We start from the raw sequence: 17104 nt of genomic DNA, 5'->3' as shown, positions 1-17104 counted from the left end.
TCATTTATGAATAAGTTAAACAACACTGATCCCAGTATAGATCTCTGGGCCACACAACTATTTACCTCTCTCCATTCTGAAAACTGACCATTTTTTCCTACCCTTTGTTTTCTGTCTTTTAACCAGTTATTGATCCATGAAAGGACCTTCCATGTTATCCCATGATTGCTTTACTTTTAAAAACTAAAGGCTTCTAAAGGAGAACTGATATAATTCCAACATACAATACAAATGGGCCACTTGTTTGTTTAAAATGTTTACTGTATTCCAATATTCACATACTTTAAAGGTAAAATATATCTCTTTATTAAATTGAAGTACAATATGGACATTTTCCCTGTAACATTTACATAAATAGTTTTCTCCTTTTGATGTACATGTATATGTCTTTCAAATTTCCATATCCCATGCAGTTTGAATATAACTTCACATACATATACATCAATCACAGACACAATAGTTCTGATGTTTGGAAAGAAGTGGAGAGGACTTCATCTTGTAGCCAGCCTGTCAACTACTCCCCTTAGTTTGTAGAATGGGAAAAATTGTCCAGTGGTTATAGAACCAGCTGCAGACTACTCTTGCCATGTAATCTTTCTGTGCCTCAGTTCCCCATCTGTAAACTAGGAATAATACTACTTTCCTGCCTCACAAGGGTGTTGTCAGAATAAACACCTCAAAAGTTGTAAGGTGCTCATACTATAGTAAGGGAGGGTAGGGGAGGGCTAGATGAATGCCTTACAGAAGGTATTCACGTATAGATAGACAGGTCATTGCTGCGTAATGCAAGGCCTGATCCCATCAACTACCACAGCTAAGTCTTCTCAATATTCCCAACCCCTTGCTGTTGTATGGAGAAAAGGTCTGGAACCAGAAATCAAACTTCTGTTTTAATTAGAATATCATCTCTTGGTCATTACCAGGTAAATTACCTTTCATGGGTAAAAAAGGCTTTTGGTGTGATCAAAAGGAACACCATGTGTAATATTTTGAGTCTTACACCATTAAAGTCCATGTGAAATTTCCACAAGAACAAGGTCCAAACGCATTCAAAAATCAAATACAGAATGAATACAACAGGAAAACTAACCTCATAGATAAAATACACTTTAGCTTCAACATAGATTCCCATACGCACTACCGCACGTACTGCAGCATTCATACCTGGGAAGAGAAAGTGAATTCATTTATTACAAAATTATGCAAGGTCATCTCAATTTTCTAATATTAACTTGAAATACATTTGTCAAAAACAAAATTCAACAACAACAACAACGAAGGAATTAATTGGAAGCTATAATTTGGTTCTAAACAGAAAAAAAAAGCTTTTACTATAACAGAAATGTACATTCTGACAATGCAGCCAGCTCTAGAAGTTGAAGGGGGCAGAGTTATTTGTTTTAGCACCATAATTATATGGACATTAAACAGGGGAACTTGATGAAATTGTCAAAATATTATCAGAATAAACAGTAATTAGAAAGTGATGATTGCTAACTGACAGAAGGCTGGTGATTTGGCACCTTGCAAGAGGGGAAAGTAAGCTGTGCCAGCATTTTTTCCTGGTCCAGCTTACTTTCTTCCAAACCAGCTCAGCTGCACAGATGGTGTGCTGTGGAAGAGCAGAGCCACATGAGAGAGATGGGGTGGGGGGTAGCAAGCCAGTGCCAGCTGCTCTCCCCTTGAGTACACATCTGTGATGTGGATAGCATAGGTAAGGGAGTGCCTTATGGTATCTTACTACCCTGTGCGGGCATGTCCTGCAGCTCACAATGGAGCCCTTAGTACTTTTTTCATAGAAGCTGACAAATTGAAACACTTGGCTGAATGATGTCATACTTGTTTTTATCAGTATTAATACTTCAATTTATTAAGCAGCAAATATGTTTCACAGAACCATTTTATAGCAAACGCAATGGGTGTCAATCCAAAGAGTCAAAAATTATGTGGTGTCTATTGTAATGGCTCTCTCCATCTACCATGGGGAATATTACTAATGATAAAAGACATGGAGAATTACCAACAGACTCCAGGCACAAGAAACAAATACAGAGCTACAAGAGAGGGGCAAGGAAGCTAAGAGACTTCTCGAACAGCTGATCAGCACTCTCGTTGGACTTCTAGATATGCCACAGCATAAAATATAGTATAGTATCTACAGTCCCCCAGATCAATAGGATTCATTAGTTACTGGAAATAGCTCAGAAATAGATCAGCTCTGCTGATGACATAGGTGCAAAATAATCCCTGATTTGAAACACATAAGGTGATTAAACCACACAAGAGAGTTGAACTGAATCTCCATACCCACAAACAAAGTCATGCATATGGCCTGTCCTCAGGGAGCCTAGATACTATCACTTCCAGGGAAGTATTTAAAGTCCCACTGAACTAACCTCTTTGTGAATGCTGAAATTGATTAGTGTGAAGGTCTCAGTGACCCTGAGGTTACCTCAAGTGCCTATTACTTAGGAACACAAGACAAATAAAGTCATTGTTATTAAACGGAAGTCTTTCATTGTGCAAGAACTGAACATTAAGGCTATGTCTACACCAGAGACCTGTACCAATGCAGCTGTGCTGCTATAAGATCTCTAGTGTAGCCACTCTATGTTGATGGGAGAGTGCTCCCCTGTTGATATTAAACCGCCCCCAGCGAACGGCAGTAACTATGTCGGTGGGAGAAGCTATACTACTATTTTTAGCATGCCAGTTTGATGAAAGCCAGTGCAAGTATGACTACATGGGCTGGGAATCGCACCCCCAGCTCCAAGTGTAGACATACCCAGTGAGGAAAACAAGTCTATCAGCTAGGGAGAGCAAGGTAGTAGCAAATATCCATTCAAAGAGGCAATTCTCCTTCCAGAAACCACACACACTTTGAGTCAGGTTTTTTTAAGCCAATGCAGCTACATCAATTTCCACTGGCTGAAGATCTGGCCTTTCATGTATCGACTAAGGCCAGGGAGGGTGCAGTAATCGCTGTAGAGTGTGGCACAGGGCACTCTTCACCTCCAAAATCTGTCCGTGTTCTCTATGGCATTTGTGGTCTCTGCCAACCCAAGAGCAAGAAGAGATGCAAGTGTTGCTTAGCATACTAATATTTTTATGCAGAATACTGTTTCTCTAAACCAAGTCTCTATAGATACTGATGGTTAATTACATCCCTATAGTGATGAGCAGGGTAAAGGCCATGCTTTTTTTTAGAACTATCGGCTGCTTTTGGTACCATTGATTTGTCTATAGGGTCTTACGGACATGTTCAGAATGGCCATTCATTGAGTTTTCTCCTTCCCCACTTTCATCCTTCCGGAAAGCTCTCACCTGCTGCATCCTTCAGGATTCCACCTTATCACCTTTCCTGTTCAGCATGTATGAGGTGACTGCAAGATGTTTTGCGGATATAATAAATACTGACCAACACAAAGTTCTGTGTCTGTCTTCCACTGACTAACAGTCTCATTAGCCCAAATGTGCGATTGACTGGAAGGCTGAGATTCAGAATGGATGTGACTTGCACCAGCTAAAACAGAAGAGATTCTTGTGGGCATGAAGAAGCATTTAATGGACTGGGCAAAGGCATTAGCTGCATCATCTGCTGATGATGTATGTCTGCATTTTGTCAATGTTTTCTAAATTAAGATCCTAATGGATCCGTCACTGATCCTGGTTTTTCAGGTTACAGCTGCAGCACATATTTATTTTAATCATCTGTGGCTTGTGAGAAGTCTGATCACTCCCTTCTAATGCAGAATTCTTCCCTGCCAGTAACACCTTTGCACCTCCAGACTACACTATGGTAATAACCCATACTTAGGCCTAACCTCAAAGACCACCTTGAAGCTTCAGCTAGAGCAAAATATAACTGTCTTCTGCTCAACCAGAGCAGACCTGTGAACACAACACTCGTGTTCAGGTCTTTGTACTGTTTCTCTGTCCCACTCCTGGGATCAATTCAAGGTGCTGGTGATAATCTTTAAAAACCCTGAAATGTCAAGGACACATTAACTGCATCACATCATTTAAGGCCAGGGAGGGAAGCACTTTCTTATCAGCTATCTAGGGCTGAACCTGCCAGTGACTTCGATTGTCAACTCTTTGGAGGAGGGACCATCTTTTTGTTCTGTCTTTGTACAACACCTAGCTCAACAGTGGCATGATCCATGACTAGGGCCTCTAGTCATTATGGGAATACAAATAATAATGGTAAGGTGACTTCTCATCTTCTTTACAGCGGAGGGCAACAAAAATGATTAGGGGGCTGGACCACATGACTTATGAGCAGAGGCTGAGGGAACTGGGATTGTTTAGTCTGCAGAAGAGAAGAATGAGGGGGGATTTGATAGCTGCTTTCGACTACCTGAAAGGGGGTTCAAAAGAGGATGGATCTAGACTGTTCTCAGTGGTACCAGATGACAAAACAAGGAATAATGGTCTCAAGTTGCAGTGAGGGAGGTTTAGGTTGGATATTAGGAAAAACTTTTTCACTAGGAGGGTGGTGAAGCACTGGAATGGGTTATCTAGGGAGGTGGTGGAATCTCCTTCCTTAGAGGTTTTTAAGGTCAGGCTTGACAAAGCCCTGGCTGGGATGATTTAGTTGGGAATTGGTCCTGCTTTGAGCAGGGGGTTGGACTAGATGACCTCTTGAGGTCCCTTCCAACCCTGATATTCTATGATTCTATGATTCCCTCATTGTTGGTGATCGAACAGAATCCAAGTGTGGTCATTGTTAGGATATGTTATTAGAAACTTGTTTAACCTTTGTCTGAATTGTTTTTTGTTTTTTTTTTCAAATTTCTGACTTGGTGCCAGTGTATATGTTAACATTTCAGGAGATGGCAGCAGTGATTCATTATTAGTACCCATTGCTGGCTGCTCGATGCAAGTAAGCACCTAATAGCTTTGGTGAAAGGCAACTTATAAATCAATAAAAAATAAATTAAGCATAAAATACTGATTTCTCTGACCCTTTAGATTTGGCAGCTATAGCCGTCTCTACCCAATGATTTGCTAAGAGGCTCCTAAATCCCATTGAATCAGGTATCCTTATATTACATAGGATTTTTTTCCCCTTGGACTATTAACCTTTATAACTGTTTCTTCATTAAAAGTGTGAGGGAAAGGAAAATGTTTTTGAACACAATATTTTGCTCATCTTTTTAATAAGTAGAGGGTCTCTACTGATGCAGTACATTTTAGTTACTGTATGGTTTCTTACATGTGTGTTTTAGCCCTATTTGCTACGTAAGACACTTACTTTTTTTTTTTTTTTTCAGTTCAAACATATTTTTTTCTTATCTGTTTATATGATTTTACATGTATTCATTTTGAGCGGTTTCACTAATGTTGAGGAACTCAACTCCACCAAAAAAATCAAAGTTACAATAGAAGTACCATTTCAGAAGACAGGTAACAAATTCACTAAAAAAGTTACATGACTAAAAGGCTCAGAAAATATCATTTGCTTTAGTACTAAACTTTTCCTAATGTTAAATAAATGTTATTAATTTCCTGCTCAGTTTAAGCAGCATTATTCTGCTGGTTCTATACTTATTAATTTTAAACGAACTTCTCTTTTCTGTTTGCATTTTAAGAACTTACTGGTGCTTTCAGTTTATTGAGAATTTTACTTTTGAAACAGGATGCCTATGCAAAGCTAAAAATGTACATGAAAATCCAGGGTTGTTTCCACACATTTACATTTTCCATGTCTATTTGATAAAGATGGGAAGGTTTCTAGTCCAGGAATATCAGCTTTGGTTAATATAAACAATAAGGCATTCACACAACCTGGTTTTCCAGTCACCAGTGAGAATTTCAGAACTTTTACCAAGCACTTAGATTGATCATTATTTGTAAAGTAATAATTCCAGTTCAGTGCCTCAGAAAATTTATAGTGCAATTGTCCCACAGAGTACTCTATGCATACAGTTTTCTTGAATAGATGTGTATCCATCTAATCACTTAAATTACTTCTACACAACATTTTAGGAAGATGACCCCAAACTCATGTGTGTTTTCCTATTGATACAATTACTGTACGTAAGTCTCAAAGTATGAAAGCCATGTCGGAGGAAGTGGCTCAAAAGGCTGATATGTGAGTAACACTTAGGCTAGAGATTCCCAACATAGCAGTTGTAACCAGGTTTCAAGAGGCTACAATTACTCACTCCCTTCTGTCTAAAGCTACGCCTACAATATGAGGTAGGGCTGTGATTCTCCTATTCTTGTACACATACTCACGCTAGCTCACATTGAATAGAGTGTAGCCATAGTAGCATGGGTAGCAGCAGTGGAGGCATGGTTGAGCCATGCCAAGTACATATCCATAAGCTTCAGGCAAGTTGTATGTGGCACAGCTAAACTATGCCACTGCTACTGCTACTCATGCTACAGCAGTTACGCTGCTACTTATACTCCGAATAGCTTGATGACAGGTCACGTGAGTCACATCTTTAGCTCATACTGTATATGTAGCCTAAATAGGAGGTGGACGGATCCCAAAACTTGTGTCTATTGCAACATGGGTTGTCAGTCTGGAAAAGAAGAGAACCCTTGCCTCAGGCCATTCTGTATACCCTCACGGAAAGTTTATAACTTGGCTATTTAATATACACGTGTTACCACAGCTTGACACTGTGTGACTATTTTGCACTCCATCGCTCACAATTTTTAAATCAAGACTGAATGTTTTTTCTAACAGATCTGCTCTAGGAATTATTTTGAACAAGTTCTGCGGCCCGTGTTATACAGGTCAGACTAGATGATCACAATGGTCCCTTCAGGCTTGGAACGTGTTTGCCTCTATGCACAGACAGCAATATTTTCAGACTTGGGTGCTTAAAGGCACGCACCTAGCCAATTTTCAGAAGTGCTGAGTACTCAGAACTCACACTGAAGAATCTGTTGCAGTTCAGTACTGAATAATCTAGTAATGTCACAACAAACCTAAATTTGGCTTTAAATACCTACAATTGGGTACTTACATCTGAATATTTTGACCAGAGTGCATTCAAATATATAAAGGTATCTACAGAGGACAGCATGAGGTCTCTTCTAAAGCACAACTTGACTAATAAAACACTGGTAAACAATGTTTTATTTCATTATCTTTGGCTTCTTACAACCAGCATTTCCATTAGAGTGGCTATGAAATGTTATTATATTACTACTGGAAAATGGATGTACTCAGTAGTCATGAGACTTGGTCCTCATTACTCAGTACAGCATTGATACACACAGAGGATTTGAACAGTGGTTTAGAGACTAAACTGTGGCTAAAATAGCCATTTAAAATATGGCAACATAATCTAAAATCCTTCTGAATTACCATTTTCTTTTTCATCAGACCTTTGATAGGTGCTAAGATTTATTTGGCACTTTTTGGCCCAACTGAAGATTGAATAACCTGGCTGGAGGGCATTAGATGATGGCTGAAACAAATGCATCAAGGAGAAGCTAGTATCCTATATCTGGATATTGTCTGTTCAATTATGTTTGCAAAACAAGAACAATTCTCACACCAAGGTTACACAGAATATTACAAAAACAACAAGGAGTACTTGTGGCACATTAGAGACAGTCACTATAAAAACTAATTTCCCCATGCTAATTTCCCCCTACTGTTACTCATGCCTTCTTGTCAACTGTTTGAAATGAGCCACCCTGATTATCACTACAAAAGTGATTTTTCATCCTCTTCATAATAGCCCACTTTAACTGAATTGTCTCATTAGCACTTGGTAAGGCAACTCCCATCTTCCTACTGTATTTTCCACTTCATGCACCTGATGAAGTGAGTTTTAGCCCACGAAAGCTTATGCCCAAATAAATTTATTAGTCTCTAAGGTGCCACAAGTACTCCTCATTGTTTTTGCTGATATAGACTAACACGGCTACCACTCTAGAATATTACAGAAGTTCTTAACTTGCCAAAAGCTGAAAATACAGAATTAAGAGATATTCATCCTTTGTGTCTACACACTGTTCCATTGTGCCCACATACCACATGAGCTGTTACAGCACAGCAGCATGAAGTAGGTTAAAACATTATCTCATACTTAACTCTGGCAGACCCTTTATCATTGAACAATTTAAAAGAAAGAGAAACTTAAAATATGCAACAAAAATCTGTACTGTGTCCCCGACTCAAGAAAGAACTTCAGCACTTGCTTAACTTTAAACAAGTGCCATTGACTTCAGTGGGTCTTAAGTGGCTTAAGTGCTGCACTGAATCAGAATGCTTGCCTGAATCCAGTCCTTAGTTTTTAATACAACGTAATACACTACAGCTGAGGACATGTCTATACTACCACTTATGTCAGCAAAACGTATGTCGCTCAGAGGTGTGAATGTTCCTCCACCAGCATAAGTGGTAGTGTGTACAGTGCTATGTTGGTGGGAGAGCTTCTTCCGCCTATATAGTTACTGCCGCTCATTGGAGGTGGTTTAATTATGCCAACAGGAGAGCAGCTACATGAGAGATCTTACAGTGGCACAGCTGTGTCATTGTAAGCTCTCTTGTGTAGACATACCCTAAGAAAGGGAGAAATTAATACACACACTGAGGAGGAAGAATAGACATTAAGCTAAGCAGACAGAAAACCCTGAATAATGGACAAGGAACAGACTGCACTTGAAAATGCAAATGAAGAACGAAAAGAATACATCAAAATGAAGAAATAAGGGGGAAAAAGGTTAGTCGAGAGAGATGATAATCAGAAAACAAAGAGAAAAACTTATGAGAAAGCCAAAAAACAGTGTGAAGAATAACTACCATGACACTAGCTTTATTTGTGTTTATTTTTGCTTTACACTTTATTTTCAATTATACAACAAATTACATTAATAATCACATAATATAGTAATATAACTTTATAACATTTCTGAATATCTGCCAAACTGCAGAAGGGAAATATTTAGAAAGAAGATTTCCTAAACACAAAAGCACTGCTATAACACAGAATTATTACCAAATTATTTATACATCCATAGATCCCAAGGACCTTTGCAATCTTCAAGTCCGACCTTCTACATAACACAGGCCATAGAACTTCCTCAAAATAATTCCTAGAGCAGATCTTTTAGAAAAACATCCAATCCTGATTTAAAAAATCATCAGTGATGAAGAATCCACAATGACCCTTGATAAGTTGTTCCAGTGGTTAATTACTCTCACTGTTAAAAATATACACATTATTTCCAATCTGAATTTGTCCAGCTTCAACTTCCAGCCATTGAAGGTTGTTATACTTTTCTCTGCTAGACTGAAGAGCCAATTCTTAAATATTTGTTCCCTATTCAGGTACTTATAGATTGAAATAAAGTCACCCCATAACTGTCTCTTTCTTAAACTAAATAGACTGAGCTCGAGTCTTTCACTATAAAGCAGTTTTTTTAATCCTTTAATCATTCTCATGGCTCTTCCCTGAACCCTCTCCAACAAGATACTTCTATTGTATAAATGCATATGCTAGCATGTCTTCTATACTGCATATGTTTAGAGAACTAATTATATATATATACACACATAATTAGTTCTCTAAACATATGCAGTTCTCTAAACATATATATACTTATATATACACACAGAATAGCATCCTGGGCATTTTAGGCTTGTTTCCATTCAAAATGCCTTCTCTGCCTCTTCCCCAAAAAAAAAAAAAAATTAGTACCAATCACTTAGGAATTAATTTGTGACACAAGGCACTTTTTTAATTTTAGAAGTAACGTCTCCAAAACACCAGATATGGTGACTACTGAACAAGTCTATACAAATTACCATTAACTATAGAATGTTCATTTCCCATCTGTAAAATGTATGTTGAAACATGACATGTCAACTTTTTTAGCAAATAAATTATTCTTCAAATTTTATTTACAAAATTTAAAACAAATCCATGGAGCTGTCTTCAAATAATGTATATACATAACACACATAGCAACCATTATGCAATATACATATAAATTCTACAATTTTGGGGACAGAAAGGGGTTTTTTTTCTTTGTGGGTGGGACATGTAATGGACTGGGACAATATAAGACTCTAAACCAGTAGGTGATGAAACTGCTGCACAGGTCTGCCTACTACAGAGCCAAGATCTGCGCTCTGGACTGTGTAACCCAGAAGGCTATGACTATTTCATTAGTGCCCAAAAGTGTTTTGCCATGCAAATAAAAAAACATGACATAGCTCTTAACTTGAAGAGCTCAAAACCAAAGAGTAAGAGTAACAAGCAAATGAAGGGATGGGGTGAGGAAGAGCTGAGGCAAGTAAATAAGTTTATACGACTGTCATTTAGATTTTTGCTCATTATGAGGGCTCCATAAATTTATGTTTTAAAATACATAGAACAACTCACTTCCTGTGTGTGACAGAGAATAAGGGGAGGATGACATTCTATTGAAAGAAGATCCACACCTCAGGAGCCAATGGCTGGCGTATAAATTCACCCACTAGTGTCAGCATTAACACGTCCAGGCCCAACACAGCAGGACCAACAACCCAATGCACCTGCACATGCAATTCACAATCTCAGGCCCCTCACTCAGATTATCTTCCACAGCATTCAAGCCTTGAAGTTACCTGAACATTCCGTTTTCTGGTTAAGAACACCCGTCCAGATTCTCAGCCATTCCCTGGCCACTTTGTCACCACCAATCTGTCAGCCCCAGACGGTACAGAATTCCCTCTATATAAGGGATCCTGGGCCACTGTAATTGCTGCTCCTCTACCACCCTCATCATGGTTCCAACATCGGCAATTTGCCTAGGGGACACTCTTCATCCCTTAGTCATCTGTGACTGCCAGAATGGCCTTGGAGGTCATTGACAGCTGACATACAGTAGCCCTGAGGCTGTTCTACATTGTGCTAAGGACCAACCCATGACAGGGCAAACCCCAGGATCTGAGGGCATAAGAGCTGCTTAAAGACTCCCTTCTCATGTCCCTTCCTCCAAAACTGCACCAACCGCACTTGGATGCAGTCCAGACTCTGGCACATCATGCTGATAGATCCTTGAGAATCAGCTGTCAATGTTCAGTCACAATATACATCAAGAGACAGAATACCAGATACTGGATTTGTTTCTCCATTTAACAGCTGGGTGGCCAAAATTGTAGTGCTGACACAGCAAGTATAGACTACACTTTACAAGCACAAATTATTTGTAACACTTTCACTTACACTAAATCCCCAATACACTGCTTAAATCCACCACACAAAATGGTGGAAAGTAGGTGTACACTGTAAATACAGTGATTAACTCCTGATTGTTTCAAGGGAGCTGCTATAGTATGTGCTGTGAATGTGTATTAATACAGATTTAAACCTCTTGGATCCATAATACTATATACACATTAAAAAAAACCTTAAGGAGATTAACAATTGTAAATTTGAAGATGCCACATTTTGAACAGTAATATCCACTTTAAGTAGAAAAGACATGTAATTTTTCATTTTAAAAAAGGCCACTTTTAAATGATTAAAAAGTAAAAAAACACCCCAAGTAGTAAACTCTTGGGCTGAGATTTTATATGTCAAGCATCTGCCTGGAACAGTGTAGGCATGTGCCCGCTGCTTCAGTGAAAATACAGGTTAACAGTGGGGAAAAGCTTAGAAGCCATCATATAGTGCAGCACTAACAGGTAGAAACAGATTTCTGTTGTAAATATTCAAGAAGTTAAAGCAAATGGGGGATGGAAAAATCAGTTAAAGACTAGAAAACCCTCCCAATTTAAAACAGGATTACTTTGTACAACATAGTTCTTCCAAAACTGCTAATCTGCTTGTTTCTATATAAACTCTCTCACCTACAGACCTCAATATTCTCTCTAAATTACTCTAGCCCCATGCAGTACAAATGACCTTGAAAGGTCATGACTCAGAGTCCTCCCGTATTCTGTTCCCCTGCCAGGATGTGATGCAGAATGGAGGTCATACTTCAGTATTCTTACTGTTCCCAAATCCCAACCCAGTTATGTAAATGACTCCTTGATGCCACTCAGACAGAGACACTCGAGCCCTAAGGTTGGGTTTAGTCTCTCTTCTCATGAAAGAAATGAAACGATGTTGCCTACAAAACATCCTGGAGGACATCCAGTGTACTCTGCTCATAGTCTTTGCAAAACAGTCACGGCGCTTGGGCAGCGCTCCCCAAACGCCCCCCCCCCCTTTTTTTTTTGTTGCTACACTTTGCAGATAATCAAATCAAGGGCCGATCGATTTACTTTGGGACGATGTTTAAATGTTGCACTATAGCGCCCGGGGGGCGACAGCGATGTAATACTTTTTTTTTTAAACAAAAGGAGATAGAGCCGCTGCTCCAGCGTTATGTAATCCGCAGCCATCCGGAAGCGAGTGGCAGGGCTCAGCCTGGACTTGCTGCTATGCTGCTCCGGGCAATGCCCTGTCACTGCTTCAAAGGAAAATGGCGATGTAAGGGCTCAGGTGCCCGGATCCCGAGCTCTCCTGGAATGATTTCAGCACAACTGGTAACACCGTCATGGGGCGGGCGACTGCAAGAGGAGCCAAGCCAGCCGCCGATTGTCAAAGGAAGCAGCTTGCTTGCCTCGTCCTCTGCGGTGGCAGATCCCTTCCGCCCCCATATTGGGGAGGAGGTTACCTAATCCTAGGTAAAGCCCCAGGGCACCCCGTTACTCCAGGGGGAGGGAGGATGGATGCTTCTTCAGCAGAGACATGACGCACAGAAGAATCCGCAACGCCTGGCAGCGGATCACGTACACACTGGAGGCGGGGACTGGGCGAGGAGAGACTGGTCCATGCAAACTAGCATTCTCGTGCGCACTAGGAAAAGGAGGGGGGCAGAGACTGGAGGGGGAGACAGGACAGGTCCCCCGCACCCCAAACATACACCTATCAAGGGGAAGGGGAGTGAGGCTTTCTCCTTACACATTCATTGAGGGAAGTGGGGGGAAACTAGTCCCCGCTCCTCCAAACCCTTACGCACCCAGACGGGTCTCTCTTCTCACAAGTCCATCCACCCACAAGCGCATTTGCAGGAGCCATACTCCTCTCTTCACCCCCACGCACGTGAAAGACTGGCGGGGAGGCCCGGTCCCCATCCCCAATGCAAAGGACAACACAGATTGTCCCCTGCCTCGCGCCCCACGCTGCTGAAATACTCCCGAGCTGCAGCGAAACTGGCAGCTACTGGATTAAACTTCTTCCCAACGCACTCCCGGAGCTGCGGGAAAACTAACGTCACCGCCGAGGAGGCGGCTACGGGGAATGATGGCAGCGTTGCACATTAACAAGATAATTCTCCTTCTGGCTAAGGGCATCGAGAGCCTTTGTTGTTTAATACTGCCCCGCTTACCCATCTAGAATCTGCGCCTTGAGCAACCCAAGATAGAATTGTTAATAACAGACGCAAATTAATTCGGGGACAAGGGGGAGGGGGGCTGAGAAGGGATCTCTCCTGACCAGGTTAGTAAATTTCAATCAATTCTCTTGTTCCCTGGTCGCCCTTTGATTCAAGTTCTGTAGGTCTTTGGTCTCTAAGCCCCAACATTAAACCCCTGCTACTCTTGCTTTGGAAGGATTCCGTGTAGGTTTAGCGATCGAAGGGGGCTGAGGATGTCTGCAATTTATTAATCTTGCGCCGGTGTGAGCTACCTAAACCGTTGTCACGAATGCGAAACTACTCCTGGTGAGTCGTGCCAAAGAACGAAGTGAAAGGCGGATGGGGTGAGGGCTGGCACTGCCCCAGCGGCAGACAGCTCCCCTGCTCCCATGTGCAGTGCAGCAAGTCTCCTACCACCACTTCCCCCCCCCCGCCCCCCCCCACACACACACACACATTTGGTGGGGCACTAACTAGCCCTTTCTCCATCCTCCCCGCTCCCTGCCATCCCCTGAAAGGGGAAGACGTCTGGGGATAAAGTTACTGGAGCTTTCGGTTCCCTGCCCTCCAGAAGGCAGGCTCAGAAGAAGTCACACGTTTGAAAATGTGATGAGGAAGGGAGGGAGGATGAATGGAGGCTGCTTGTTGCCGCCCTGCCTATCTGGGCACGTTTGCAGCCCAGGCACGGGGGTGAGGCAAAAGGAAGAATTTTTTTTTTTACGTTGATCTCAAATCAGTCCAAGATCAGTGGAACTGCAGGGAAACAGGCACTCTCCGCCGGCCCTCCCTGCCAGCAAACCAGCCCCCTTTAGCCCATGTCCAGTGCCCCTATCTGCCCCCTACCTCAATGCCCGCCGTGCCCCGACCCAACGTGTTCCTGCTCCTGCCCTAGTGTGCATGCTGCCTGCCCAGCCACTAGATACCCACTGCCCCCCAGTGTCCATGCCCCTCCCGCCCATGCCCACATGAGCATCCTGCCCGTCTCCAAACTACCCCTGCCCGCTGCACCCCTCATCCGTATTGCCCCCTACCTTCCCCCCAAAATATACCCGTATGACATGCACTTCCCCCCCCCACACACACACACATATCCATGCTGCCCAATACATCCAACAGCCATCCCATAGTCCCCTCCCTCCCCCGCTGCCCCACAGCTGCATCACCTTGCGCATCCCCGCCGCTGGTCAGCACCCCGATGGCTTTCCCTGCGCCCGAGAGATTCTCGAAGAACTTCTTATCCGCCGGCTGGTCCGCCATGGTGCTGGGAGGGGAGGGAGCGAGCTGCCGGCCGGCTGCGCGGCTCCCCTGCCCGGCTGGGGGATGGAGGGAGCGAGCGAGGTCCCTGGGCGGCGCCGGAGGGAGTCCCTGGGGACGGAACCCGGAACAGAAACGCTACGGCATAAAATACGTGGGGAAAAAGCACGAGAAGCGCCGCCTTCACATCCCACCCCAGCCGCCGCCGCTGCTACTGCTCCGGCTCCAGCGTCCTCCGCTCCGGCCTTCCCGTGCCTCTCCCCACCCCGTGCAGCTCTGCCCAGAGCAACCCAGCCGGCCCCTCTCTCCGCCGCGCTGGTGCGGCTCCACCCTCTGAAGGGCAGGGCGAGAAGCCAATGAGAGCAAGTGCGCCGCCCAAGGCGCTCGGCAGCCTGCAGCGGGCGGGGGAGCGGGCTGGGGTGCCGCAGCCTGGGTAAGGGGCGAGGACGGCGGCAGGTGGGGATGGCGCAGGGGCGGGAGGCAGTGATGGAAGAGGCCCGCAGGTGGGGAAGGTGGGAGAGGCTGGAATGGGTGGGAAAGAGGGGGAGGAGTGCACAGGCGGCCCCCTCCTTTCCTTTCCCCTGTCAATGTGCTAAAGCAAGAGGGAGCGGCTGGTTTCCTGGCAGAGTCGCAGGAGGAGGGAACTGCACGGTGAGGTTCCTCCCCCCAGCTCCCCCTGCTGGAGGCCGGTCCTGAGCGGCACTCAGGTCTCTGCCTGCAGGTGCTGGGAGGAAAGTAGACTGGGCCTGTCTGGGGACCCTGGGGTAGCTGTTCCTTGTCGTTGCCCTGCATGGTCTGGCAGTAAAAGGATGGGCAGTACAGGGGTGCAGGAACAATTTGTATAGTGGGGGTTCTGAGAGCCGTTGAACCAAACTGTAAACCCTGGATATGATGGAAACCACTTCAAGCCAGGGGGTGTGGCAGCACCCCTAGTTCCAGCACCCAGGGGCAGTACCCCTGAAAGCAGGCTAGCACATAATACCATCATCTCTCTTCGACCTAACTCTGTCCTGCTCTGGTTATACTAGGCACCCAGGCCATTCCCTGCAACCCTAAAAGCTGCTGGTCTCTATAAGCAAGCAATCATTGTCTGTTGTTCCATTAGAGAGTGAAGGGAAATCTCCCTTTTTAGAGGTTCCAGTTTTGTCTTTTGTTTTGTTTGGTTGTTTTTTTTGTTCAAACTCTCTCTGAAAATGTTTTGCGCTAATTATTAAGGCACTGTCATTGTCTAGAAGATGTTATTCCACTGAGAAAAAGCATTGTAAAGATCTATTGGAGTATAATTGATTGGTATTATAGTAGCCCCTAGAGGCCCCAACTGAGATCAGGGTCCCATTGTGCTCGGTGCTGCACACACACAGCAAGAGGCAGTTCTTGCCCTGAAGAGTGTACTATTTAAACAGACAAAGGGTGAGTCAAAGGAAGTTTTGTCACAGTTATGGAGATGGGGAACTGAAAAATATCTATTTAGAGCACCCTCTCTTTTCCCCTTTCTGTTGTTAGGTCAGGAGAATGAGAGTTAAAAAAACCTCTTTTGGTAATATCCACATTGGATATTTGGGCTATGATTTTGTCATTTGTTTTCATTCTCTTGTGAATAGATACTTTCTGGATGCATATGTATTGAATAATTGATCCATAATTCTTTTTAAAAAATAATTATCACAATACCCCTATGGAGCAGAGTAGTATAATTATCCTGATCACAGAGACAGATTAAGGCCCAGACCCTGCTTTTATGCACATGAATTGTCCCGTATTCAACTGGACAGTTTATGTGTGTGAAGCTCAGCCTCTGTGAGAATGTTTGCAGGATGAGGGCCTGAGTGACTCGACAAAATTATACAGCAAATCAGAAACAGAATTCAAATGCTAACTCTCAATCCTATGCTTTAATCACTATTAGAATTATTGTTTTTATTCAACATTTATACACATCCTAAATTTGGTGCTTTATAAACAGGCCCTGATCCTACAGACTTTTACATATATGAGTAGCTATACTCAAGTAGGTAGTCCAAATGAGTTCAGTGAAACTATTCACATGAGTAGAATTACTCACGTACACTGGTGTTTGTAAGTATTCTAATCCTACAAATACTGATGCACATTAACTAGGAAACGCGTGCAAAATGAATCGTGTGTGAAAGTGAATACACTTCTCTGCACCAAAGAGCTAACAGGCCCAGTTCCACAAACCCTTACCTATGTAAGTAGTTACACAATAATTAATTCAGTTTAAAAATATTTGGATTGAGGGCCTTGGAGTTAAGTAATTCAAAGGCTTACAATCCAAATATGTTGTGTATATTGTCTTAATGGGCCTGATCCAACACCCAGTATCCTCAGCTGGTATAAACAGTCATAGTTCCATTGAAGTCAGCGGCATTATGACAATTTATACCAGCTGGGGAGCTTCCCCTATGAATTTTTCCACTGACTCCAGTGCCTTTGGATTAGGCTCCTAGTGTTTGTTTTGTATGTG

General features: G+C 42.9%; 1 protein-coding gene across 8 annotated transcripts in view; it reads right to left on the bottom strand.

The window, feature by feature from the left end:
• The window catches only part of PFKP (phosphofructokinase, platelet), an 81010-nt gene extending 66100 nt beyond the window's left edge, over positions 1-14910 (bottom strand). For all 8 annotated transcript variants that reach the window (XM_024197302.1, XM_024197303.1, XM_024197301.1 and 5 more), the window contains exons 1-2: positions 14529-14910; positions 1091-1164 (exon numbers count right to left, since the gene is read on the bottom strand). In XM_024197302.1, coding sequence (XP_024053070.1) covers positions 1091-1164; positions 14529-14622 — 168 coding nt within the window. In that variant the 5' untranslated portion in view covers positions 14623-14910. The remainder of the gene's footprint in view (positions 1-1090; positions 1165-14528) is intronic.
• Between the last annotated feature and the right edge of the window lie 2194 nt (positions 14911-17104).

Source organism: Terrapene carolina, unplaced genomic scaffold (genome assembly GCF_002925995.2).
Source record: "Terrapene carolina triunguis isolate 2854851 unplaced genomic scaffold, T_m_triunguis-2.0 Scaffold111, whole genome shotgun sequence".
In the NCBI taxonomy this organism is placed as follows: Eukaryota; Metazoa; Chordata; order Testudines; family Emydidae; genus Terrapene; species Terrapene triunguis.
This window is presented reverse-complemented; position numbering and strand designations above follow the sequence as displayed.